The sequence below is a fragment of the Pinus tabuliformis genome, chromosome 1_2 (genome assembly GCF_031772625.1).
Source record: "Pinus tabuliformis cultivar Carrire ecotype Pingquan chromosome 1_2, CPIR1, whole genome shotgun sequence".
Lineage (NCBI taxonomy): Eukaryota > Viridiplantae > Streptophyta > Pinopsida > Pinales > Pinaceae > Pinus > Pinus tabuliformis.
In genome coordinates this window covers 670,940,510-670,966,620 of record NC_142298.1, presented here as the reverse complement: position 1 = coordinate 670,966,620, position 26,111 = coordinate 670,940,510, and the positions used below count along the sequence as shown (strand labels likewise).

At 38.5% G+C, this 26,111-nt stretch overlaps 1 protein-coding gene across 2 annotated transcripts in view; it reads right to left on the bottom strand.

Annotated features, from left to right (window-relative positions):
• LOC149207478 (uncharacterized) overlaps window positions 1-26,111 on the bottom strand; it is a 323,080-nt gene that overhangs the window by 184,484 nt on the left and 112,485 nt on the right. For both annotated transcript variants that reach the window (XM_089395732.1, XM_089395733.1), the window contains exons 3-5: window positions 5,937-6,041; window positions 5,775-5,840; window positions 5,494-5,658 (exon numbers count right to left, since the gene is read on the bottom strand). In XM_089395732.1, the coding sequence (XP_089251858.1) occupies window positions 5,494-5,658; window positions 5,775-5,840; window positions 5,937-6,041 (336 nt within the window). The remainder of the gene's footprint in view (window positions 1-5,493; window positions 5,659-5,774; window positions 5,841-5,936; window positions 6,042-26,111) is intronic.

Genomic DNA, 26,111 nt, shown 5'->3' with positions numbered 1-26,111 from the left:
CATTGTGAGCCTTTAGGGTTAATCATCAAGTCATAAAGTTCATTGAGTCAATCTCAAAGTTTAAAGACCCTTGTTGGGCATGTTACATATGTAAATGAGTCATTAAGAAACCCTCCAAGACCAAGCTCAAGAACCTCCTTCAAGTTGGCCTAAAGATGTTTCCAGAATGACAAGTCGGCCTAAGCTCCAATTCAAGTCGCCTTATTATGGATGCACAAACCACTATAAATAGGGCAGCTCAACCTCATTTGAAGGACAGGATTTCGGTCAAGGTCTGAAGTAAGAAAGAACTGTGAAAAGCTCAAGAAGGAAGCCTCATCTCCAAGAAAAGAAGAAGGAAAGATATACGAACTATTTCGGATCTATTTTTAGGGCTCATATACATCACACATGCGAAGGAAAGATCTGCTACACGTTGAGAAATCTAGCACATCAAGAGTTAGGTGATTTCTCTACTTAGATAATTGCTTGTGAGAGATTTTTCACTTTTGTTTGTAATCTTCTCTTATTTATGTTATTATAGAGTTCTTTGCATCAAGACAATTACCAATGCATGAACAATAAAGGAGAATAGAGACACAACATGTAGGCTATCAGGCACGGCCAAAACCTCTCACTTTTTGAGAGGAAAACCCAAACAAATTCTTCTTATAGAACCTTCAATTGACGAATAACAAGACCATGACAAAGACCCTTGACACTAGAGCCCTTCCAAGATTAAGTCACAAACCTCCTCTTCACCCTTAGATCAACGTTGCTCTTCTTCTTCCTCCTCTCGGCTTCTTTCAAAATTTCAGCTTCTTCTTGTAGGTCTGCAACTCTTTTCCTCACAATAAAAACCCTAGATTGACTTTTGCTCCTTGAATAGTCTCCCTTTTGGAGGGAGATTCGTTACACTTCTACTCGACTTCTTTTAGCGAAGTCTTTACTCAAACTTGATCACCCTTGTATGACTTTCGGCCTCCTTCAAATCTGTAATCTTAGCACGTATGAGGGTAGAATAGCTCAAAAATAGTCCACAAATGATGTCACTTCCTTCGCTTTTCTTCCTTCGTTCTTCGCTAATGTTAAGGGCTCCTTCTAGTATGATTTTCACACTTATTGTTAGAGACTTGCTTCACTGAATTGATGTCCTCCAAATGAGGCCAAGCACTGCTATATATAGTGGTTGGACCATCACTATTAGGCCGACATGATCACTTGGAGTAGGCTGACTTCATCGTTCTAGAATTATCCTTTCATTGTAGGCCGACTTGAGAGAGGACTAGCAACTTGGTCTTGGAGGGTGAATTACAAAAACAAATTCGACTTCTTACAATGTGTAACATGCCTTTAATACATGACAATGACTCTTTAGACATTTATGACTAGATTACAATATCCCCAAGGGCTCACAATGGGAGCCTTATCTAGAAATAAAATCTCTTGCTCATGAAACCCATGATGCAAGTATTACAATAATTTTATTTTTCTTCTTTACATATTTTAGATAAAATCACAATTACATGTCATTATGAAGATCGGACCTAGTTACACTTTTCAACACTACAGAGAAGGACCGAGAATAGACCAGTCTAAAAGTCAAATCAAGGAAGAAGACATTGCATTCATCAAGCCGAAGTGAAGAAGGAAGTCTCCCCATCCAAGCGAAGTGGTAACAAGGAATAAAAGTTGGTCAATCTACTTCACACGTGTTGCAACTAGGGTTTCTGAAGAAGCCGAGAGTTGCAGGTCTGATCCAAGGAGCCGAGATAGTCAAAGGAGCCGAGATAGTCAAGAAGGAAAAAGAAGCAAGCAATTTGACCATCGTTGACTAAAGGAAGAGAAGAAGGCTTGTGACTTGGTCTTGGAGAGGTGAATAGGTCAAGGGTCTTGGAATTTGTCAATTGAAGTTTCTATAAGAAGAAGAATTCATTTGGGTTTTCCTCTCAAGTTGGAGAGGTTTTGGCCCTGGCTGATCGCCTACATTTTGTGTCTCTTGTCTCTTTATTGTTTATGCATTGGTAGTTGTTTGATGAAGAAGAACACTATAATAATCTAAGTAAAAAGAAGATCTTAATCTAAAGAAGTAAAAAGCATTCACAAGTAGTTATCATTAGAAGAGAAATCACCTAATTGCTATGCCCTAGATTTCTCAACAAAGGGAAAGTTAAGGACGAGAGGATATCAAGGAGGAGAAACTTGTATCTAAGGGCTGGTAGTTTCCCAACCAATCAAGGTAAATCGTAAGGTCAAGAACCTACTAGAGAGGATTCCTCAATAGGATTGCCCTCATTACAGGGAACGACTATGGCATAAAACAAAATAAGAATTTACTAAGGGAACCCCTTCAAGGGTCTATATAGCAAAGAACCTCAGTGATTAGTTCACACCAACAAAGGGGCATGAAGACCTATGTCTTTGACACCCCCCTTCCAAGTGACCATTGTCCCTTGGTGGATTGATATCACTACACATTTTGTGCTGCTGGATCATTTACAAATTAAACCCTTAAAATATATTGCAGATGAAACCAAGAAAGAAAAGCCTACTAGATTGAAACATGTATCACATAATAAACCCAAAACCCTAATGGCACCAAGAAAATTTTCATAAACCCCAAGAGCAGAATACTCCTGCCGTCCAACCATGAATACAAATGGGGAAATTCTTACTTTATATAGGGAAGGTAAGGAACTCCCTTTACAATGGAGTTCCTTGGACCTAGTCTAACTTCTAGAACTTAAACAATTATTGCATAAGATAAAATATAATTAAAAAAAAAAAAAAAAGTGGTTTTTCCACATGGACAATGAGAAAATAAATAAATGCTCCATAAAAATGGAGTTGATAAGTAAATATTTGATCTCTCATGATCACAATGTTCCTTTGCAAGGGTTCACACATTTCAGGTCCACTGAAATTATAGTAAGATTCATCCCTTTAAGTTACATAATGTTCCTGGAAGCAATTGAGTAGATTCTCCAACTAGGAATTACAGTGCCGTCAAGAAGAGAAAGTATGCCCTTCGGATCTTAAATCCATAATGGACATGCCCCATGTTTTCCACCAAAATAAGAAGTTTGGAACCACAGATTGAGTTTGACCATCTTTTAAACCCTGAATTGACACGCGCGGCTGGACCCTTTCATGGGACAACTTCCTGCTCTGATAACATGTCATGTCAGAGCCAGAGCTTAGTCTTTTAAACTCAAATGTGCTAAGTGCCATGGTGGAGATTTGATGGTGCCCAAGCCTCAGTCGTCAAACCCATCTGATATCCAGCGAGTTCTTTCCCCAGAACCTCTGAGTATGGCGGCAGAAAATGCAACAGCTATTTGCCACAGTGATTTACTGTTAGTCTTCAGCACTTTAAATTTACAACAATATATGATTTATGTGCATCTTCAAAAATGATATTATCTCCCCTAGCCAGATGATTATTGTCCTGATCACCCTTTGAAGGTCGCATATGACTCACAGGTCTGGAAACCTGCAAAATAAGCTATTTGATGAGGTGTTCCCCTCCCGTTCTTGTTTGTCAAAGGGCAAGAGCTTTGCTCAGAAGTTTGAACATTCTCATAAGCCCTCTAGTATCCAGGACCTGCAGCCTCTAAAGAGTTATTCCAATTTCCAATGCTTGAACCTAGAATTTTTTTGCAGCAGAAATACATGGAGACTACTGGTGCGTGGAGAACTCCAATTCAAGCAGAACGGAGCTGTATGATCCAACTCTTTACACTTGTAGCAAATCATACCTCCAGCCACTTATGACAAATTCCGCAGAGACCGTGGTGACTGCGCAAAGTTTTTACTTTTGTCATCATTTTTACTGTTCTCAAAAGAATAAGAAGAACCTTCTGCTAGTTTATTCTTGTTACTGATATAGCGTTTTCTGTCCATGGGAAAAGATGTGCCTGTCACTAGCATAGATTTTGTTTCAGATATTAATACTGAGTTGCACTGCTCAATGGAAATTTGAGATCCACTACAACACAAATCCCCATATGAGGCAAATGACTCCAGTTTAATGCCCGTACTGCCTGAAAATGCTGTGAGTGTACATTCTTCTTTGATAGTAGCTGGGACCACGGAATTGAACCAACAATTAACTTTTCTACAAGTGCTAGTGACTTGGGTGTAGATGTGTCTTTTTAGATGATGGCTCTCTCGGAGTGGCCTGGCTGACAGAAGAATTGCTAATAAAAATCTTTGCACACAAAAGCAGATTGCTATCTGCAAAGACACTAAATTACTAGTTGCACATCCAGACTTCACAAGAGTTTTTTTCTCGTAGATAAATCTGTTCCATCTTTTCTTGGTTTTCCAGCTATAATTTATTTTGTTTGGAGATGAAACAGTTGTCCCTGTTATGCCAATGAGATATTTCACCTGAAGATTCACTGTAACAACAACTATATTTGACAGATTTGTGATCTGCTCATATCCAGCCCTGTTCACCAAATGCAAGCAAAAAGATTTCCTATAGGTACCCCAGCTAGAAGAGGAGGTAACAGAATGTAAATCAAAATTTTCTGCACTTTACTGAGCAATTCCATATGATTCCATATGGCTTTATGGATTCAGTACAACTACATTGCTGTACTGTATGACTGTTCCGTACAACTCTAGAAATCATTGCTGAAAAATGCTGTATGGTGGTTGAAATTTTTCAAAAAATGACCTTGCTTCAGAGGAAAGGAAACAATACCTGCTTTCAATGAAACTCTTTTCACTCTTCAATGTGCTACAATAGCAATCCTTCAATCTATCTATGTCGGCAGCAGTCCCTAGGTCTTCACGCTTTCACACACACATCAATCTAATCACACTTTTTTGACTCTCCAGATCACCATACAATGCAAAATAAGAGCATACTTACTGGATTAAATTGGCTCTGATACCATATTTAGGAAAACCGAACGCATAAAGAATCCAAGAAAACTCGAAAGAATTTTTTGTATTGAGTGAATAGTAAGAAAGTGAAAATTTTCTTATATAAGTTATAATGGAGTCGAGTCAATCCACTTTATGAATGTAAGATAGACCTAAATACACACTAAAGTGATATAAGACAAAGTCTAATTAACTTTATTAATGCCTAAATCTTATACCCAATTGACCATTATTAAACTAATGTTTACTTTAATAAAGAAAGTTCTTCTATTTTCACTTCACAACCCTCACAATTCTTACCAATAGCAACCATTTTCTACTGTCTGATGAGACAGATATTCAAAATAAACTCTTTGTTAGTTTAGAACAAATCAAGATTTTTTTCAACTCTAGACTTAAGTCTAGTACCTAATCAACCATTATTAAACTAAGATTTACTTTAAACAAGAAAGTTCTATTTTCACTTCACGACCCTCACAATTGTTACCAATATCAACCATTCTCTGCTGTTTGATGAGACATATTCAGAATAAACTGTTTGTCAGTTTAGAACAAATCAAGATTGTTTTCAACTCTAGATAAGGGTCTAAAAATGTGATGTTTTGGATTATAATGTACCTCTTTGGCATCATGTCTGAACTTGACTTTTCCAACAGCAATTCCAACCAGATTAATGCATTCGATCAACTTGGCACAGAACATTTGGTTGGAGTTGTCTGAGGCCTTTGCTAATATGGCTTTCAAAAAAGGCATCACATCATCATAACATTTCAGAAAATGTTCCTGTATAGATGAAAACTACACGTTACTTTCATTTATTGGAAAATATCCAAACAAAACATAGCAGATTCCAAATATAAACAGCATATCTGAGTTAAACATAAGCCTTGCAAGAATACCTTCGATGAATCTGCAATTGAGGCTAAAGCTGTAAGTGCAACCTCCTGTACCATTTGCTTACCATTCTGAAATATGAAATAATTAGTAAAAAATATTTCTGGCCACTTCTCAGTGTCATGAAGACAACAATAATTTGCACAAAATAATGAACATGAAATCACCTGTAAAAGAATAAGCAGTCTTCCCACTATTCCATCTAAGTAAGGTGCTAAAACATCTGGTGTACAATTTTCACAGAAGTTAAACACCGCTGCAGTTGCATGTGCCTGGAAAAACAGCAAACACGGAAAGCATAGATAACATATGGCACTGGAACTTTTGCCAAGCTAAAGAACAATGTCATATTTTGTCAAAATGAATGATATTACCTTTTTTTAACAGAGATGGAAGCCTAGTATTTCAATCTATCATGTATGAGGGTATGGGATTGGCTAACGATCAAGAGCACCAAACCCTTTATGTACCCCTATAATGGTGGTGTTGATTGTTGAAATCCCGTCATGATTTTAGCGACAATGTACACTCCACCCAAGCCAAAAATTACTAATTAGAAATGTCAAGTTTTTTCTATCATATTTTAAGGCTCAAATGAGGATGGTATTGATTGATGATGTCCCTGGATGATCAAGGTAGGGCAAAAGGCTAGACAAGGAGGTAGAAAGTGAAACTTGCTGTGATAGCTTGTTGTGGGCGGCGCCATGGCAGCTGGAGTGGAATCGACCCCCGCCAACAACACGCTATACAACGTGTTGTGGGCGGGGGTCAATTAAGGGAACTGACCCCCCACCCCAGCCATGGTGCCAAAGGACGCCGGGGCAACAAGAGCAACCCTTTGGCAGAGTGGCCAAGGCAGGGACCGTCCCATTTTTTTTATGTTTTTTCTAATAGTTTTATTTTTATTATCTTTTTTTCTAAATTCTAATTTGATTACTTTTATTAATATTTTTTTTAATGTTTTTTTAATATTTTTATATTTTATTATTGTTATTTTTTTAAATTTATATTTTAATACATTTTTTTATTATTTTTTAATTCTTAATTTTTAATTTTTTTTAATAATTTAGTATAATATTTTAAAAAAATTAATTAAGTTATGTTTTTTTTCTAATTTGTTTGGTCTTTTTTTAATTTGTTTCGTCTCATTTTTAATAATTTTTTAATAACGTTTTAATTTTTGTTTTTAATTTCTAAAACAACGTTTTTTTTAATTGTTTAATTTTTTTGTTTTTTAATAGTATTTTTAATTTTCTTTTTCCATTTTTTTTAAATATTGATTTTAACTAAATTATATTGTTTTAATTAATTTTGTTTTTTCAAAATTTTGTTTAAAATATTTTTAAATTGTTTCTTTTAATTTTATTTAATTTTGTTTTCAATTTATTTTTATTTTAAACAATTTATTTTTATTTTGACCCCCTTTTTTTGTTAAAATAGTTTTTAATTTTTTCTAATTTTGTTATATTTATTTAAATTTTTATGACAATCATTATTTTTTTTAAAACATCAAATATTATCATTTTTTGACATAAAACTCATAAAATTTGCTATTTTTTCCATTAAAAACATTTATTTGACATGTCATTTTTAACGAAAAAGTCTCAAAATATGTTTTTTTTAATTATATCTATATGCAAAATCTGTATTTTTACTGTTCAAAAATAATTTTTTTAGCGACAATTATTTTGTGTATTGAAGTATTAATTAACAATAAAGAAATCTATAAAAAAATTTAACTTCAAAATATTAATTTTATTATTTTTTCACTTAGCAAAGAAATTGAAAATTTCATTACAAAAAAATCATTGCAAAAAGAAACAAAAAACACACTTGAAAAACACTTAAAGAACAAGCATCTCAAAAAAAAAACAAAGAAGAAGAAGACAACTTGAAAAATGGTTAAATAACCAACATTTAAAAAAAAAAATGTGCATACTTAAGACATAAGAAAAGTTGAAGTGCCAAAACAAGCCCCCCCACCCCACCAAAAAAAAAGGTTGATGTTGCATGAATGTTTTTTTAAATCAGAATGAAAATCACCAACATTTTTAAAAAATGTTCATACTTAAGACATAAGAAAATTTAAAATGTCATAACTATGCCCCCCAGATAAAAAATAAAAAAATCGATGTTGCATAAACATTTTTCAAAATTGGCATGAAAATTGTTAGAAAATCAGGAAGGCTAAAAGATTATCTTATCTTGATAATTACTTGAGATGTATTGTTATCTTCGTTAGGTCTTCTTTTATCTTCTTATCAACAAGCATACCAAAACATAAATGCATGAAGATCAAATCACAAGAACACAGGATATAGGCTCTCAGCTAGGGCAAAACCCCTCTTTTGTGGAAAACCCAAAATTTTCTTCTCTTCCTTGAAGAACCAAATCAAATAAGACAATCAAGCCCCTTTGACCAAGACAAAGACTCTCCTCCAACCACCAAGCGAGCCCACAAGAATCTTCTTTCAAGACAAGACGAAATCTACCAAAGGGTCAACTCAAATCAACCCTCAAACTAATCAAATAGGGTTTCGGCCTTCTGCAATTCTACCTGCAATCTTTGGTCCTGTAACTCGCATTGTTGCCTCATATTTCTCGCATGTGTGAGCATAAACAAGGTACTTTTTGGATTTAGAAGTTCTTCTAGGGTTTCTTCTTTCTACGCTAGGATTCTTTCTTTCTTATCTTGCATTTCGCTCCTATTCTGCTTGCTTACTATTGCAAATCGAACTCTTGATTGTTAAGTTAACAAATGAGGTTGAATTCCTTCACATATATATAGCCTTTCTGTGAGGTCGAATGCTCTCTTACCAGGCTGACTTCTCCAAGGAAAAGGCTGACTTGTTGGTGGGACAAGACACATATTAGCGTAAATTAATTTTCTTTTATTTACATAAGAAGCCCAAGAAGGGTCTAGAACATGATGATTAAGACAAAGACTCATGACTCAAACCTAAAAATACTCAATGGGTGCTTTGACCTAGAAACAAAATAAATAAAGCATGAAACCCATGCTTATAAATAATTTTTCTTTGATCTTTTACAATAATTTTTCTTTTTCTTTTTCTTTTTCTATTGACAAATACATATGAATTACATGTCATGAGCTAGACAACAATTATGAAGATCGATACTAGTTACATTTTCAACAAAAATCACAAACATTTTTAAAAAATGTCCTTACTTAATACATAAGAAAATTTTAAGTGTCAAAAATATGTTTCTCCAAAAAAGGGTTGATGTCATCAACGCTTTTCAAAATCAACATGAAAATCATGATTTTATGCAATCTTTAAAAAAACGAGAACTCGGTACAGTTCTCGTTAAGTTGGTAACTTTGTTGTAAATCAACCTCTTCCACATCATCATTAAGATGTCATTCCTTCCTTGCGGGAGCTCGGGTTTTTTCTTTCAACGAAAGCAACAATCCTAGGGTTTTGTCCAATAAACCTTAGGGCTTACTTATCCAAGCCATGTTGCTTGCTAGGGTTTTCAAATTAGTAAATGCAAGGTCTTCCACAACAGCACATATGTTATCAACTAAGAATCTTTGTCACCAACAAGTTCATCTAATATCCTTGGTCACAACAAACCAGGTAACTTGGCTTCTTCAAATTATTGTAGCAATGGATTTCATAAAGGAAGATCTTTAGTACCAAACTCCTTTAAATCATATGTGATATCAATTCTTTTAGAAACATAAATATTTAGTGATCATAGAGCAATATCGGATGATTCAGATCTACAATCACTTTGATCTTCATCCTTGAAGAGGAACTCGGCCTCTTTTCCACAGGCTTTCTTCAAAGGTATGAATAGTGATACCTTTCTTTCATTTTTCAAAAATTGAGCAATTATAGATAATGAAATAGGTGTCATTCTTCTAAATATATAATGCAAAGATGCATTTAACTTCTAAACAACATCATCACACTTTAATCTTTAAATTATGAGTAAGGTCGTATATTTTCACATGAGGCTATATTGCTGTGAACCAATGTCTTTTCTCCTCGTCATAATTTTATGTCACATGTTGCCCTCAAATTGTCAAAGTTCCAAGGAGGCGGAAGTACCAATTTTTTCAACAAGGATAGGATCACATATCAGCGATCCATGTGTCATGGTCATCCCATTTTGCAAGTTATATTATTAGAATAATGCTATTTTAGTGTTTACTGCTCATCTATGATTGTAATTAGTAGTTTCTTGTTAGAAACTTGTTGTTTCTATATTCTTAGTAGAAACTTGTTGTTTCTACTTTCCTAGTAGAAACTTGTTGTTTCTGTAAATTCAGTTGTATTATTTATTGAGCTTTACTGCTTATTGTAAATCAATTCAATTCATTCATTGATTATGGTATCAGAGCACAGGTATTTTTTTCGAAATAATTTTTCACTGTTTGAAAAATTTCATGTTCATTTCGAAATTGCTCTCTAGGGGTCTGAATTTTTTACCAGAGGCATTGATGCCGAAGACGGAATCCGAAATCGAGAGCATCGTGTCACCGAGGCACTATTGTCCCCCGAGGGTTAGCGTCTCTATTGTGAAGTTCTTCAGCCTGTACGACTGACTGGAATACCGACGTGTTCAACAATACTTGAAAAGATTATAATGGTTGCATGTTCCTTGCGGCGTTTGTAAATAGGGTTTTCACCATCACGCTCTTTCTGTGTTTCAATTTCTATCAATTTATTTACATTCCCACCTGATCTCAGTAGCACTCACATAAAATCCTGATTCACTATTCGCTGATTAATTCAAGTCACAGTTGTTCGATTTTATTTGGATAAGGAACTCAATAGCGGGTTTTCTTGTCAGCTCTGTTATTGTTGGACGAAGATCAGGTCTAGAGAAGTTTTTCTTCTCGGTTTCGAAGATTTTATTTTTCTTTGCATTGTGATAATACACCAAGAAGCATCTGTTTGCTTTTGTCCACGAGGTATTGAGGTTGCTCCTTCTCGAAATTTGATGCGCAAGGGCTTCCGAAAGGTTTCGACATCTGTTGACGTGAGCATGTGACGTGAGCTCACCAGCTAATCACACGCATGTTTCCAGCTATCGCCTTCATATATTCCCAATCCCTTCTTCTCACTCACACATTTCTATTGGACGTATATACACATTTGTGCGTGAGGCTGCGCGTGGTGATCTGGAGGAATTACGAGAAATCTTCTCAGAAAATCTGTTGAATCAGGCATCTGTATCGCTTTGTAGTTTCATGGTCTCAGGTTCAATCTCGGACAGGGTTACTTGAACCAAGAAATCATCGACAGCAGCAGCTCACCTTGTGATTTTTTTCCCCAAGGAATTTGTGGCAACGCACAGCAGAAGGCAGAAATTACGAAGGCTGAAATCTGAAGCTCGTATTTTTTCGACCAAGGTATTTTACTTTTTTCATTTGTCGAAAAAAATTTCCGATTACAAATTTGATGTGGGTTTTGTGATATCTCAACTAGGTAATCGTCAGAATTTTCTAGGTGCATCGTTTTCCGTGCCTCGATTTTTCGAGTCAACGGATTTGAATTTTGTTTCTAGCACCTGTTAGATTTTGTGCAGATCAGCCGGCATCTGCATTGAAATCTGTGTCGGACTCCTTTGTTGTTTTTTGTGTCTTGGGAAACATGCAGATGACCTCACTAACCAATCTGATGTTGGAAGGCAGTTAGCGCTTTAATGGCACCAATTATAACATCTGGAAACAGAGGATATTGACCATTTTTTAATATAGGCGTCTGACCAGCTTGTTTTGGGCAAAGAGCTCAAACCTGGTACAGCTGGCGCTGATCAAGATAAGTTTGATGATCGAAATCGAGAGGCTGTTATGCTTCTCAAACTCTCTATGACTGATGATCAGTTACCGCAAATTCCTTCCGGCAAGATAGCGGTCGAAATCTGGCAACATTTGAAGGAATTGCACGAGACATCCAACAAGAGCAGAGCTTTTTTTCTTAAGAATCAGTTGTTCTCCATCATGATGGAAGAACATATGTCTTTATAGGAACATCTTAACAAGATTAAATACATTCAAGATCAGCTCGAAGCCATTGGTCGGACCATGGAGGAAGAAGATATGGTAGTCATCACTCTGAAAAGTCTACCAAAACCTTATGAGCACTTCATAGAAACACTCAACATTACCTCCACTAATGTTGATCTGAAGTTTCCAGAGTTATGCACCAAACTCATGCAGCAAGATCGTTGGAAACAGCAGTTTGGTAGTAGTGCTTCATTAGCCTCCTCAGAAAATGCTTTTGCTGCCAAATATCAATCCTCTCAATCCTTTTAGCAGAAAGGTTCTTCTCAGCCTTCTGATCCCGCTAAGAAGAAAAATGTGCAGTGTAATTACTGTCACAAGTTCGGCCACATGAAGAAAGATTGCCAACAGAGGATTGCTTCTGAACAGAAGAAACAGGGAGGGTCTTATCAGCAAGCAAATGTTGCAGAACATTCTGAGCAGAAGGAATCTGCTTTTTACGCCTTTATGGCTAAGAGGTCCTCAAATCATGCCCCGTCTTCTGCCTGGTACATTGACTCTGGTGCATCACGTCATTTTTCTCACAGGCGTGACTGGTTTATTGACTTCTCACCTTTCAGTGATTCTGTGGTATTCGGCGAAGGTGAAGAGTACACAGTGGTTGGCAGAGGTACAGTTCAGATCCAGTCTGGTGGGCGCACACTCATCTTCCTGAATGTGTACTATGTTCTTGGTATGGAGATTAATCTGATGTCTGTCAGCCAGATTATGAGGAACTCTCCTCAACTTGATGTAGTGTTCAGTACGCACATGTGCTCCATTATTGACAGGGAGACTCATCTTACAGTTGCTATTGGCCTAGAGGATCATGGTTTATACAAGCTTCTTGACACTGGTGATTCTCCAGAAGTGGCTCTAACAGCTCGTGTTTCTCCCATCAGCACTCTGTAGCATCAGCGATATGGGCATCTAAACATTCAGTATCTCTCTCATCTCTCTCAGGAGGGACTTGTGTCAGGCTTACCTGATATTTAGACTCAGCAGTTGGGAGTGTGCGGCGCCTGTCAAGCTAGAAAGCAACATCGGTCTTCATTCAAGGATGGAGAATCTTGGCGCGCATCTAAGGTACTCCAATTAATTCATGCTGATATTTTTGGTCCTATGAATACATCTTCAGTTACTGGTTGCAAATATTTTTTGCTTATTGTAGATGATTTCAGTAGAAAGATGTGGGTGTACTTTCTACAACATAAATCTAATGTATTTAGTATCTTTCAAAAGTTTAAGTCCTTAGTTGAAAAAGAGTTTGGCTATAATATCATAACTCTTAGGATAGATAACGGGGGGTAATTTTGTTCTTCTGCTTTCTCCAACTTTTGTGATACCCATGGCATCAAACGCCAGTTAACTACACCCTACACTTCTAAGCAGAACAGTGTTGTTGAACGTCGCAAGCGTACGGTTGTTGAAATGGCTCGTTCCATGTTACAACACAGGAGTGTTCCGAACAAATTTTGGGCTGAAGCAGTGTTTACTATTGTCTATCTTCTTAACCGATCACCTACTCAGGCTGTTAAGGGGAAGACTCCATAAGAGGTTTGGTCTGGTTGTAAGCCTCAGATCAGTCACCCCAAAGTGTTTGGCTTGGTTTCATATGTTTGGATTCCAGCTGCTAAGCGCTCTAAGTTGGATTCCAAAAGCCAAAAACTCATGATGACAGGGTACAATGACCACCACAAGGCCTATAGGCTGATAGATATAGACATTGGTCGTCTTAGCTTCAGTTGGGACGTAGTGTTTGATGAAGACAGAGGATTCTTTCAGTCTCCTACTTTTGAGCAGTATTCTGAGGATCAGCCTCACAGTGTTCTTCTTCCGTTAGGTCCACCTGATGGGAGGGATGATGCACTACCTGAGCTTCCTCCGGAAAATAATCCTCCCCTTGATGCTCTTGTTGTTCTTGAGCCTCATCCACCCACTCCTGATATTGGTTCTTCTACTTTCCGACCTAAATGGTGGGCGAAAACTATTGGTGATCTCCGGGATAATGAGCTCCTTGAAAGTAGAACTTCCCGAAATAAGAGAAAACACCAGCCTAAAGTAAATTTTGCTCTTATGGCTAACTTACACAGTGTTTTTGAGCCTCAAATCTATTCAGAGGCTAAGCGTATACCTGAGTGGGAATAGGTTATGGAAGCAGAATTCCAGAGTCTTCAGAAGAATCACACTTGGACCCTTTCTAATCTTCCTATAGGGAAGAAGCCCATTAGCTGCAAATGGGTGTATAAAATAAAATACAAAGCTGACGGGACCCTCAACAAGTATAAGGCTCACCTTGTTACTCGAGGATTCTCACAGAAGGAAGGCATAGACTATGAGGAGACCTTTTCTCCTACAGCCAAGATGAGTACCATACGGCTTGTCCTTGCCTTAGCAGCTCAATTCAGTTGGAAAGTCCATCAAATGGATGTAAAGAGTGCTTTTCTAAATGGTGACTTACAAGAGAAGTCTACATGACACAGCCTCCAGGATTCAAGGTTGTCGGTCAAGAACAGAAAGTTTGTAGATTAGTCAAAGCACTCTATGGTCGGAAACAAGCCCCTCGGGCTTGGTACATGAAAATTGATAAGTACCTAACAGATCATGGTTTTCAGCGAAGTCCATCTGATGCAAACATGTATATCAAACATACTGGTGATGATATTCTGTTTGTGGTTGTCTATATGGATGATCTTATTATTACTGGCAGTACAGCACATTTGATCCATGGGATCAAACAGGATTTGTGCAGCACTTTTGATATGACAGATTTGGGACTTCTTCATTACTATTTAGGGGTGGAAGTCTGGCAGACTGAGAACAACATCTTTCTCTCTCAGTCCAAGTATGCCAGAAATCTTGTGGACAGGTTCAGAATGCAGGATTGCAAACCTACCACGACTCCTATGGAACTAGGGCTCAAACTTTCAGCTCAGTCATCCTCACCACTTGTGGATGAAACTTTATTCAGGCAGTTAGTGGGCAGCCTCATCTACCTTACTGCCACTCAACCTGATATCAGTTTTGTAGTGAGCTACATTTCACGCTTCATGTCAACTCCTAAGGTTGATCATTGGATACCAGCAAAGCGTGTGCTACGTTATGTAAGAGGCACTCCTGATTATGGACTTTTGTACACTCGGAGTTCAGATCCTACACTCAGTGATTACACAGATTCAGACTGGGCTGGTTCAGTTGATGACCGTAAATCTACAGTTGGGTATGTGTATAGTCTGGGATCCGGTGCTGTCACATGGGCTAATAAGAAGCATCAAGCAGTGGCTCTCTCCTCGACAGAAGCAGAGTATCGGGGAGCAGTTAAGGCATCTTGCGAGGCAGTTCGGCTTCGACGTATGCTTGCGGACATGCATGTTTCCCAGGCAGGTCCTACTCCCTTGTTCTGTGATAATCAGGGAGTGCTCAAACTCGCCAAGAATCCAGTCTTCCATGAACGAACAAAGCATGTGGAAACTCATTGTCACTATATTCGACAGCTTGTTGAAGACGGATCTATTCAGTGGCTATATGTTCCCACAACAGAGCAGCCAGCAAACATCTTCACCAAGCCTCTTGGTCCTGATAAGTTTGTAAAATTCAGAGGGTCTATAGGTGTTGTAAATAGATTGAGCATTAAGGTAGGGTATTAGAATAATGCTATCTTAGTGTTTACTGCTCATCTATGATTGTAATTAGTAGTTTCTTGTTAGAAACTTGTTGTTTCTATATTCTTAGCAGAAACTTGTTGTTTCTACTTTCCTAGTAGAAACTTGTTGTTTCTGTAAATTCAATTGTATTATCTATTGAGCTTTACTGCTCATTGTAAATCAATTCATTTCATTCATTGATTATATACATTGTAAATGATCTTAGTAAAACCATGAGTCTATGTAACAACCTAGGTAAGCCTATAATTTGATAACGAATTCCATCCTAGGAGGTTTTTTTAACCTCACTGATTACCTCTGTTTTTAGACACGGCTAATTAGAATTTAGACACGGCTAATTAGAAGAGTTTTTTTCCCTCCAGCTTAAACCCCCAAAGCTAGGGTGAAATTTATTGTCGAATTATTAGGTGAGTCCTAGTGTTTTAGTCGAGTCTGATGTAAAAGTGGTTTAGGAATAATTTAAGCTAATTGGATAAATTATTTCATTACAAATCACTTGGTTTAATAGATCATATTGAATCACAGATGGGTTATGTTTTTGGAGGGTCTAAGACAAATGTGTATACCTTTTTTGAGTCTTGTACAAGAAAAATTCATATGTATTAGAGGGTTGGTAAATAATTAATTTGAGTCTTGTAAAAGAAAATAATATGTATTAAAGGGCTGGGAAAAATAATTAATCCCCTCATGTGTGTATTAATTAATTTTTCTGGCAAAATAAAATTAAATCCTAATCCAGAAAATTAATTATTTAGAGTCAAAATTAAATTGTCTAGGAAAAGAAATTCTCCAAATGGAAAAATTCGTGGGTCTTGAAAGAATCACATTTTAAAGGTCCTCCACCAAGGGAATCTTGTCTTTTTCAAGAAAATTTGAACCCTTAAAACTTGGGGTTAAGTCAAAGTCAACTTTTTTAGGAAATTAGCTCTAAATAATTAATTTTGAGCTAATTAAAATGGAATTAAATGATAAATTAGAAAATTCCTCAAAAATAAAAAATCAAGGGCAAAGATTAAAAGATCTTGAAGTATTGTAGATTCTCTGTCCAAGAAGATGACGGTGCTTATTAAGCTCCTCAGGCAGATGCTCAGTCCAGAAGCACGGCAAACTGGTGGACCGCAGCAAGAGAAGCAGGCGGAATGCCGCAGCTATCAATCCCTGCAAGCGAGAGCGGACAGCCATGTTCTGGAACAGGCCTTGGACACAGCGAGCAGGTTCGGGAAGTCCCCTCAGTAATTGTGTTTTGATGTTAATTCTCATCCGTCTTGACCGGTTGTTCATATGTCTTGACCGGTGTTTTCTTGGTCTCCCTAAGATCTGGGGTTTTGTCATTTCTATAGTGTCTGCGTGTTGAAGGGCTGCGGTCTTCAGCTCAATCTCTCTTATTCTCAGGCGAAGTTAGATAGAAGGATCAGCCACCCTGCGTGGTGTGCAGTTAACAGTTTTTGGTCATTTTGTATGGAAATCATGGTTTCTGGCTTGTTATCTTCAGGCCTCGATCTGCTATGGCAGATTTTTTGTACTATATTTTTACTCTTTTAATATAATCTTCTGACTTACACAAAAAAAGATCTTGAAGTATTTATCAACGGCTAAGATTATTTGACAATGATCAAAGAAACTAGCCGTTATTTTTCCATTTTGAGGATTTATCTATAAATTAAAAAGTCATTTGAGTCTTTAGTCATCTTGATCTTTGGCTAGAATTGTTGTTGAAGCATTTTGTAGACTATTGTCCCGCTAGGAACGATTCTTTCTATCATAATAAAAGACTTTGGGTTGCATTCAAGGTGTTCTTGCTTATTGATTTGTGGTATGCGCTGACTACGGGCATCTCTATGTTGTATTGAATATTGGTAAGATCAATTTTTCATTAGATGGAGATAAAATCATACTATTGATAGTTTTGGGCTAATCTTAGATGGTTTTATTCCCCATGTGATCTAACAGATTATTTTTTTAGATAAATACATAGTGTTTGCAAGTATTTCAATCCTTGGTCTCCAAGTTCACAAACTTGGGCAGGAACCGTTGTTGCTTGGATCTCTAGTTTTTATATGGTGGATTTAATCTTCGTTTGGGCTATAGTGAATCATTAATTTTTCTGAAGTATTTTAGTCATTCCTTCGAGTGAAAAATATTAAAAAATTATTTTTTCAAAATCCATTTAGAAACCCATGTATATTTTGTAAATAAGATTGTAAATTTAAATGGAATTTATTTTTTCTAACTTGGGTTGGAGTTTTAGATATATTTTGTATATATGTGGGGTTTGGATGTTTCTATTTTTATTTTGCAGGTCAGAACAAGGAGTTAAGTGGAAGAAGAGCTAGATCTAGGCCTTTGAGGGTAAGATCTAGTCTCTTGGAATTTTTTGCAAGTTTCCCATGACAGAATTTTCAAAAAATTAAAGAGTTGAAGCATAAAAATAATTCAAAGCAAGGGTTTTCAGTTTTTGGCTTTCTCGAGGCCAGCTCTACCTTCTCCAGGCCTAGCGTCTCTGTTAAAATTGGCAACTAGGACCAAACTCCATGTGGGTCATCTTATTTATGGCAGCTGATATTTTTCTTGGATTCCTCTCATCGAGAGGTGTAGGATTGATCTAAAGATCATCTGATTCCGATAAGTATTCATGGAGTTATGAATTTATTTGCATTATAAGACAATTCGTCAAGGTCGGCCAGCAACCAAATAAACCTCACACGTGCTTAAGGTTTTAGTATAAAAGGAGATGACTTGATAGTCATTTCTACACACACTTCTATCTTGATTTCCCTCCACTTGTCTTGGGTTTTAGTGGAAGAGAAACCTAGGAGTGGAAGCCCTAGACGTTGGAGGAAAAGAGGTTGCCCTAGCCACAGCAAAGAAAGGCAGCCCTAAACGTTGTTCTAAGGCAGCCCTAACGCTGTCCTAAAGGCAGCCCTAAACATTGTTCTAAGGCAGCCCTAAATGTTGTCCTAAAGGCAGCCATAAATGTTGTTCTAAGACAGCCCTAACGCTGTCCTAAAGGCAGCCGTAAATGTTGTTCTAAGGCAGCCCTAAATGTTGTCCTAAAGGCAGCCCTAAACGTTGTTTCTAGGTACGGTTTAGAGCTGAAAAGGCAAGCAGCAAGGCTAGATAGTGCTGCAAAGATGCATGGACAGCAAGGCTACATAAAGCTGCAAAGATGCATGGACAGCAATGACATAGTCACATGGTGCAACAAAGGAAAGTGGGACAACAAGCAATGTTGGCAGCTAGATAAATGGGACAGCTAGGCAATGGTGCTTGGTGCAGCAAACAATGGGACAGCAAGCAATCATAGGAGCAGCAATGGATGACTAACAGTGGGACAACAGTATGCCACATGGGGCAGCAGTGGCTAGCATGGTACAGCTATGGCACATGCGATAGCCATGGTAGCATGGTGCAGCAATGGCACATGGGACAGTTGTGGTAGAATGGTGCAGCAATGGCACATGGGGCAGCAGTGGCTAGCATGGTACAACAATGGCACATGGGACAGTGGTGGCAGCATAAGGTGCAACAATATGATGTGTGCAACATGGTCATGAGGTCCAGCATAATGATGATGGTTGCAGCATGGTGCAGCATGGTGAGGTGCAGCATGATGACGAGGTGCAGCACAATGATAGGTGAAGGAGTCACCTTGGAGAATCAGTTGAAGCAACATGTCTTCAACTGAGTTCAGCTACCTCATATATCATCTACTTAGAGATGATCTATGCTCTTACTTAGATAAGTCAAAGTGTTGACTTTTGTTGTATGTGTACTCTCTCCCCCTCTCTCTCTATATTGAACTATTGAAGAACATATAAGAAGAATTGATCAAGGGTTTCCCCACATTGGGGTTTGTTCCTGGCTAGCGCCACATCTTGTGCCCTCTTGTCTTGGCTTGTCTTCTGCGATCTATGTTTATGTTTTATCTGCAATTTACTTTAATGTTGATGTGATTGCTAATTTGGAAAAGATATTGAGCTAACTATAAAATTGAAATAAATTGCTCTAAGCATAGAACATACCTAAAATTAACATAGTATCAGAGGTGAGGTGAAGACAAAGTCCAAGCAAGAGTGAAAGAGCAATCATCGAAGACAGTTGGGAAAGGACTAAAGGATCAGTGGATTCCTCATCCCTCTTCAAATTCACCTAGGGTGAAGTCGAAGCAGAGAATATTATCAAAATGGCGAAGCGGAAGCTTTTGATAGCCTACCTAAAGATCACTTCATTGGGAAGTTCGGATCTAAGGGTGGAAGGAAAGGCAGATGCCTCGGTAGTAATAAGTCCGGCCGTTATGCGAAGGAGTGTCTGAATGGTAGGGACACATCACTTGATGAAGATAACAATCATTCCAGGGACATCTTCAATGATCAGAGGAATGACAGGTAATGCAGGTCATCAAGGAAACGGGCGACTCTTCAAGAAAGAAAGGAACCCCACGTATGAAGAATCAAATGTTGTTTCTGATAAGATAAAGAAGCGTTATCTTGTATTGGCCCTTTCCTTCAAATTCTTTGGGAATATGGCTTATTGATTGTAGTGCTTCAAGGCACTTCATCGAATAGAAGGGTGATCTCTCTAATTTAGTAGAAATGGAAATAATCGTGGGATTATACTTGGAGTCGATGCCACCTATCCCAGAAAGGGTGTAGGGAATGTTACCCCCAGATTGAATGAGGGTAACTCGATTCATTTACGAGAATCTCTTTACGTACCTGATCGCAAGAAGAACCTGGTGTCCATTTCGGCAATGGAAGTCAAAGGTTTTAGGGTCGTATTCATTGATGGAAAAGTACGTGTTCGAAAATAGAATTTTTAAGATACTTTTACTCATGTGTTCAGGGTTGGAAATTTGTATCAAGTTGCAAGATGGTCCATTGGGGACCATGTCAGTTGTCACATCTCATCTATAGCATTGGAGGTCTACTTATTATGGGGCCCTACACAATGTGAGTCAGATGGTGACAAGGATGCCTGATTCAAGAAGGGCATGAAGGTACATGTCCGAGATGTACCAAAGGAAAATCTTATAAGGGGACCATTCCACTCATGTAGTAGGTCCATAGGTTTGGAACAACTCGAGGAGTTTGAGATTCATGATCGGGAATATCATGTATACAGGTGGAAGAAAGCCCTCTCTGGCTTGAAGCAAAACACCCCAGGCGTAGTATGAGAGGATTGATAGCTGTCTGATGAAGCTGAGATTCACTAGGAATGAAACTGATCCAAACCATTGCTCGAAGGTTGTGGACAATAGACCTCTCATACCGGCACCTTCTGACGACGACCTATTTCTGACAGGTGCAGACCCTCTCATTTGCAGAAGTAGGAGGGAGTTGGATTCCCGTGACTACCTTGTGGATCTTAACTTTTAGAAGTTATATGGTAGTGATGCCAGACCAGATTTGGGAAATGCCTCTGAGTTTCATAAACTCATTCGCATTGATGTTCTTGGTGAACTTCTGTCCGGATATATGTTTTGCAGTTAGCATGGTGAGCTCATGTTTGATTGAGCCTCACTGGATTGGTGCCAAGAATCTTCTGAGTTATCTCCAGGGCACAATCTCTCATGGATTGAGATACACTGCCAAAAATATGACGCTGCATGATTATTCGAATGCTGACTGGGCAAGCAGTGTGGAGGATCACTAGAGCACTTCTTAGTGTTGGTTCTCTTTGGATTCTGCTTCGATATCATGGATGAGCAGGAAGAAGAAGTTAGTTGCTATAAGCACCACCGAGACCGAATACATAGCTACGAGTATGATCTCGTATGACGCTGCCTGGTTGTGGAAGCTCTTTAGTGAGTTGTTTGTACACATGATGAATACACTGTGATCCTTTGTAACAACCAAGGGGGAATTCGATTGTTGAGGAATCTCGTATTCAATGATTGCTCCAGCAGATAGACATCAGATACTACCTTATCTGGGAAATGGTAAGTCGATGAGCGAGGAGGCTCCATCACATTGAGACTGATGTATAGGTCGCAGACTTTTTGTCAAAGCCCCAGGGACAGGTCAAATTTGTGACTTTCCCAAAAGACTTGGATTCGTTGAGAGACCTTCTTATAAGGGTCCTGCATGTTGCATGCATTGAGCTCTGGGAGCTCCGGGGGGTTTGGGGTACTCTCTGGAGCAACACGCGACCATAGGGCGACTCACCCTCCCCTAATGGTACAATGTGTACAGGGTGAATGGCTCAGCCTTCCCTATGATATCCCCTGGCGACTGTGGAACATGATGATTAGTTCTCCTGTGGGCCGAGATGATTAGTTCTCTCGTGGCAACTGTGGAACAGGATGATTAGTTCTCCTGTGGGCTGGAATGATTAGTTCTCCCGTGGCGACTGTGGGACAGGATGATTCATTCTCCTGTGAACAGGATGATTAGTTCTCCTGTCAAGGCATCCTACCCATGCAGTCTAGGACTCATAGGAAGTACCTCTCATCTAATCAATGAGTAGGGAAATGGGGTTGGGGACCATTAGTAGTACTATCAATGGACGCATCGTTGTATCTACTGTACTCCCAATGCTAGGATGACATCCATTGATCTGGGATCAGTATGAGTGGTTTGAGACACTCTCTTGTGATATTGATCTAGGATAAATGAAACTGACTTCCGGTCAATAAGAGTGGTATGACACACTCTCTTCATATGAAACTGACTTTGGGTCAGTAGAGAATGGTATGAGACATTCTCGATCAATTCTTCTTCTTCATGGTTCAGCAAAGTAGAGCTCAGCAGAGCAGAGTAGCGTAGAGAAGAGCAGTGCAGGGCACTAATGGCAAAGATAGTACATTCGGGCAAATGGATCAGCGGATGGAGTTCTCCCTAGTTGAGAGGGAGTGTTAAAATTGGCAACTAGGGCCAAACTCCATGTGGGTCATCTTATTTATGGCAACTGATATTTTTCTTGGGCTCCTCTCATCGAGAGGTGTAGGACTGATCTAAAGATCATCCAATTCCGATAAGTATTCATGGAGTTATGATTTTATTTGTGTTATAAGACAATTCGTCAAGGTCGGCCAGTAACCAAATCAGTGTTGCGGGGGAGCGCCCCCCCCCCTGAACCCGCTCCCAATCTGCACTCCGGGCAGGAGCGGGTCGGGAGCGCTCCTGATAAAAAAATTTGCACTCCCTGCCAAAACAAGTAGCGACTTCAGGAACGTCGCTCCAGGAGCGAAAATTAAAGCCCGCGAGCGATCAGGGAGTGATCGCTCCTAGGCTTTAATTTTCACTCCTGAAGCGATGTGCGCTGCCGCCGGGAGCGAAAAGCGCAAAAAAAAATTGTTTTAAATTTTTTTTTGGTTTTATAAGGGCTTGGAGGGCATTTTTATGTCATTGTGACTTGAAAGAGTTGGAGGAGAGCCAAGGAGATTGTGCAAAGGAGCGAGGAGGAGCGAGCGCCGAGGAGCAAGGAGCAAGCCTGCAAGGAGGTTAGTAACTTAGTAATTTAGTAGGTTAGTAAAGTTATAACTTATTTCTAGATTCTAGAATGATGAATCATGAATCTAAATAAATAAAATTAATAAATAGTAAATAGTAAAACTAAATACATTTTTAATTTTCTCATTCCCATTCCCATTAAATTTTGCAGATTCAAAACTACAAATTTCAAACATCATGGACCTGGTTATATTTCTTGGCATTTTCTTCTTCTTGGTCCCTTTTCTGGTTATTATGGTGCTGGAGAGTAGGAAAAGGAGGGGTCAAAATGAAGAGGGGGATGAAGAAGGGGGACAAAGTGGATTTGATGAAAACCCCGGTGAGGAGGAGCTGGAGGAGGGTGAACATGACTCTCAAAAAAGTAAACAAGACCAGACGCCATTGTGGAAATATGTTAACAGGCCTAAAGCAGGGAAAGGGGGTGGAACCACTAAATTTCATTGCCCCCATTGCAACAATAATTACACAGGTTCATACACCCGTGCTAGAAAACACCTCTGCGGGAAAAGGCCATGGGATGGAGATAAACAAATAGGAATCAAAACTTGTGCAGCTATGTCAGCAGCAGATAGAGCCAAATACATAAGGGAAGAGGAGGAAGCCCAATAAAAATCTAAAAAATCAAGGGGTTTCTTTGAACCAAGCTCACAATCGCAAGCACAAAGAACTCCTTCAGCATCCTCCCAAGGTAGTGGATATGGAGGCACAGGGTCACCAGGTTTAAGGCGTAGAACCATATCAGATTTCCTTGATGAGGGGTGTAGGAATGATGTGGATTCAAAAGTTTACAGGTTTTGCTATGCATGTGGGATACCATTTAATGTTCTTCGCTCACCATATTGGCATGAAATGGTTTCTGCCATAAATGATGCCCCTAAAGGATACAAGAGCCCTGGGTATGACAAGGCAAGAATCGTTGGACTTGATCATGAAAAAGCAAAAATATCACATTCTTTGAATAGAATGACAAGTTCTTGCACTGACCATGGGGTGTCCATTGTATCTGATGGATGGTCAAATGTAAAAGGCAAGCCATTGATAAGTGTTCTTGCTGTGTCTGTTAGTGGTGCCATCTTTCTAAATGCATTTGATTACTCAGAGAAGTTCAAGACCAGCATCAACATTGCATAAGCATTACTTGAAACAATTGACCGTATTGGGCCATACAATGTCATCCAAGTCATCACTGATAATGCTCCTAATTGTAAGGCAGCAGGAGCAATTATTGAGGATAAATACCCCAACATATTTTAGTCTGGGTGTTTGGTTCACACATTGAACCTTTTCATGCATGATGTTGTTAAGAACAAAAATGAACAATACAAATGGATTGGTGATTTGTACAAGAAAGGCAAACAAATGATAAAATTTATTACAAATCATAGCAATACCCATGGCCTTTTCCGCAGTCACTCAAGATTGGAGTTGTTGAAGATTGCGAGGACTAGATTTGGTAGCTATTACCTCACCTTCAGGCGCCTTTTGAAGGTAAGAGAGTCATTGGCTAGCATGGTATCAAGTCCACACTGACAGGTATTAAAGGAAAGGGCTACAAATGCAGCGGACAGGCGAGGTTTTGAACTGGTGGAGGAGGCCGCTCTTGATGGTATGTTTTGGTCAAGTGCGAGGCAAGTATTGGATTTCACCAAGCCCATTTATCACATGATTCAGTTTGCAGATACAAATAAACCAGTGATTGGCGAGGTGTATGAGTAGATGGATACCATGTTGGGGCAAATAAAAGATATTATTCATAACAATGATCCCGACTTGTACAAATTGATTCACAATTGTGTGTGTGAGTGGTGGAATAAACTTAATCTTCCACTACATTGCTTGGCGTGTATCCTTACGCCAAAATACTACTCTACATCTTGGTTGGGCCAACCTGCACCAAGGGGTGGGGTTAGGACCAAACCCCATTTAGATGAAGAGATAACTAGAGGATATTTGGATGCATCAGAAAAGTTGATACCTGACAGGGAGGAATGTGCAGTTGTGCGCCTTGAAATAGGCAAATACTTCAGTGGCACTGATTTGTTTGGTACCTTCCATGCAATGGAAGACAGAGACAAATTTGATTCTCTCACATGGTGGGAATCATATGGCAGCCAGGGACTTTTGCCAAAATTGGCAAAAAAATTTATATCACAGGTTGCAAATACTTCTTTTGCAGAGAGGTGTTGGGGCACCTACAGCTTCATACATAATGTGAAAAGAAACAGATTCAATGAAAACCGGGCAGAAAACTTGGTTTATGTGCACTACAACTTGAGGTTGTTGAGTCATTACTGTGATCGGGCTTATGAGGATCCAATATATAAAATTTGGGACAACCACCCAGAGGATGACAATTTGGAGGATGGCACTATACATCTTGAAAAACTGGAAGAGGAACTTATAAGGGATGAAGATGAAGCAGCTGCAGCAGCCATGCCACCTCCACCATCCAGTAGCAGTGCTCGAGTTCCGAGTCTTGTGTCGCCACCTCCATCTACACCCTCATGTGGAGGGCATGTGCCTTCTAGTTCTGGTCATCGGTCTGTGCGGGAGACTCCTAGAAGACCACCACGACCTGCTCATACAGGAGACTCTCGGAGCAAGGGCCACATGTAGATTTACAGTTTACTTGTCTTTTCTAGTTTCTATTAGTTTTCATAATTGTTGAGTCTTGAGTCCTTGACTCTTGACTCTTTCATATCATAATGATATTTTTTGTAAACAATATATGACTATGACAATGAAAGTTTGAAGTTTGAAGTTGGCAATTATAACTCATTCATAATGATTGTGAATTATGATTCATGAATATGATGCTTCGTGAAAGACTGAAGTTGTTTCATTTCATTTCATTATTCATAATTCATTTTATAATATTTCATTTCATGTTAACAGTTAAAACTTAGAAATATCTAAGATATTATTTCTTGTAATGGTTAAACTTAGCTTACAAGTACAACTTTGGTGATCAATGATGATAAATGTTATATATTGAATTTTCAATTTTGAAAGCTTGAAGTTGAAACTTTAAGATTGAATTTGATGAATCATGATTCACGCGACTCAATATGTTGCAGTTGTAATATGTATGTTACTAACTTGTGGACATGGTTGATGGAGACTATAACTTCTAGATGATTGATGTGATATGGTTCAATGATCAATCTATGTTTTTTTATGTTTTTATATCTAATTCATCATTCTACA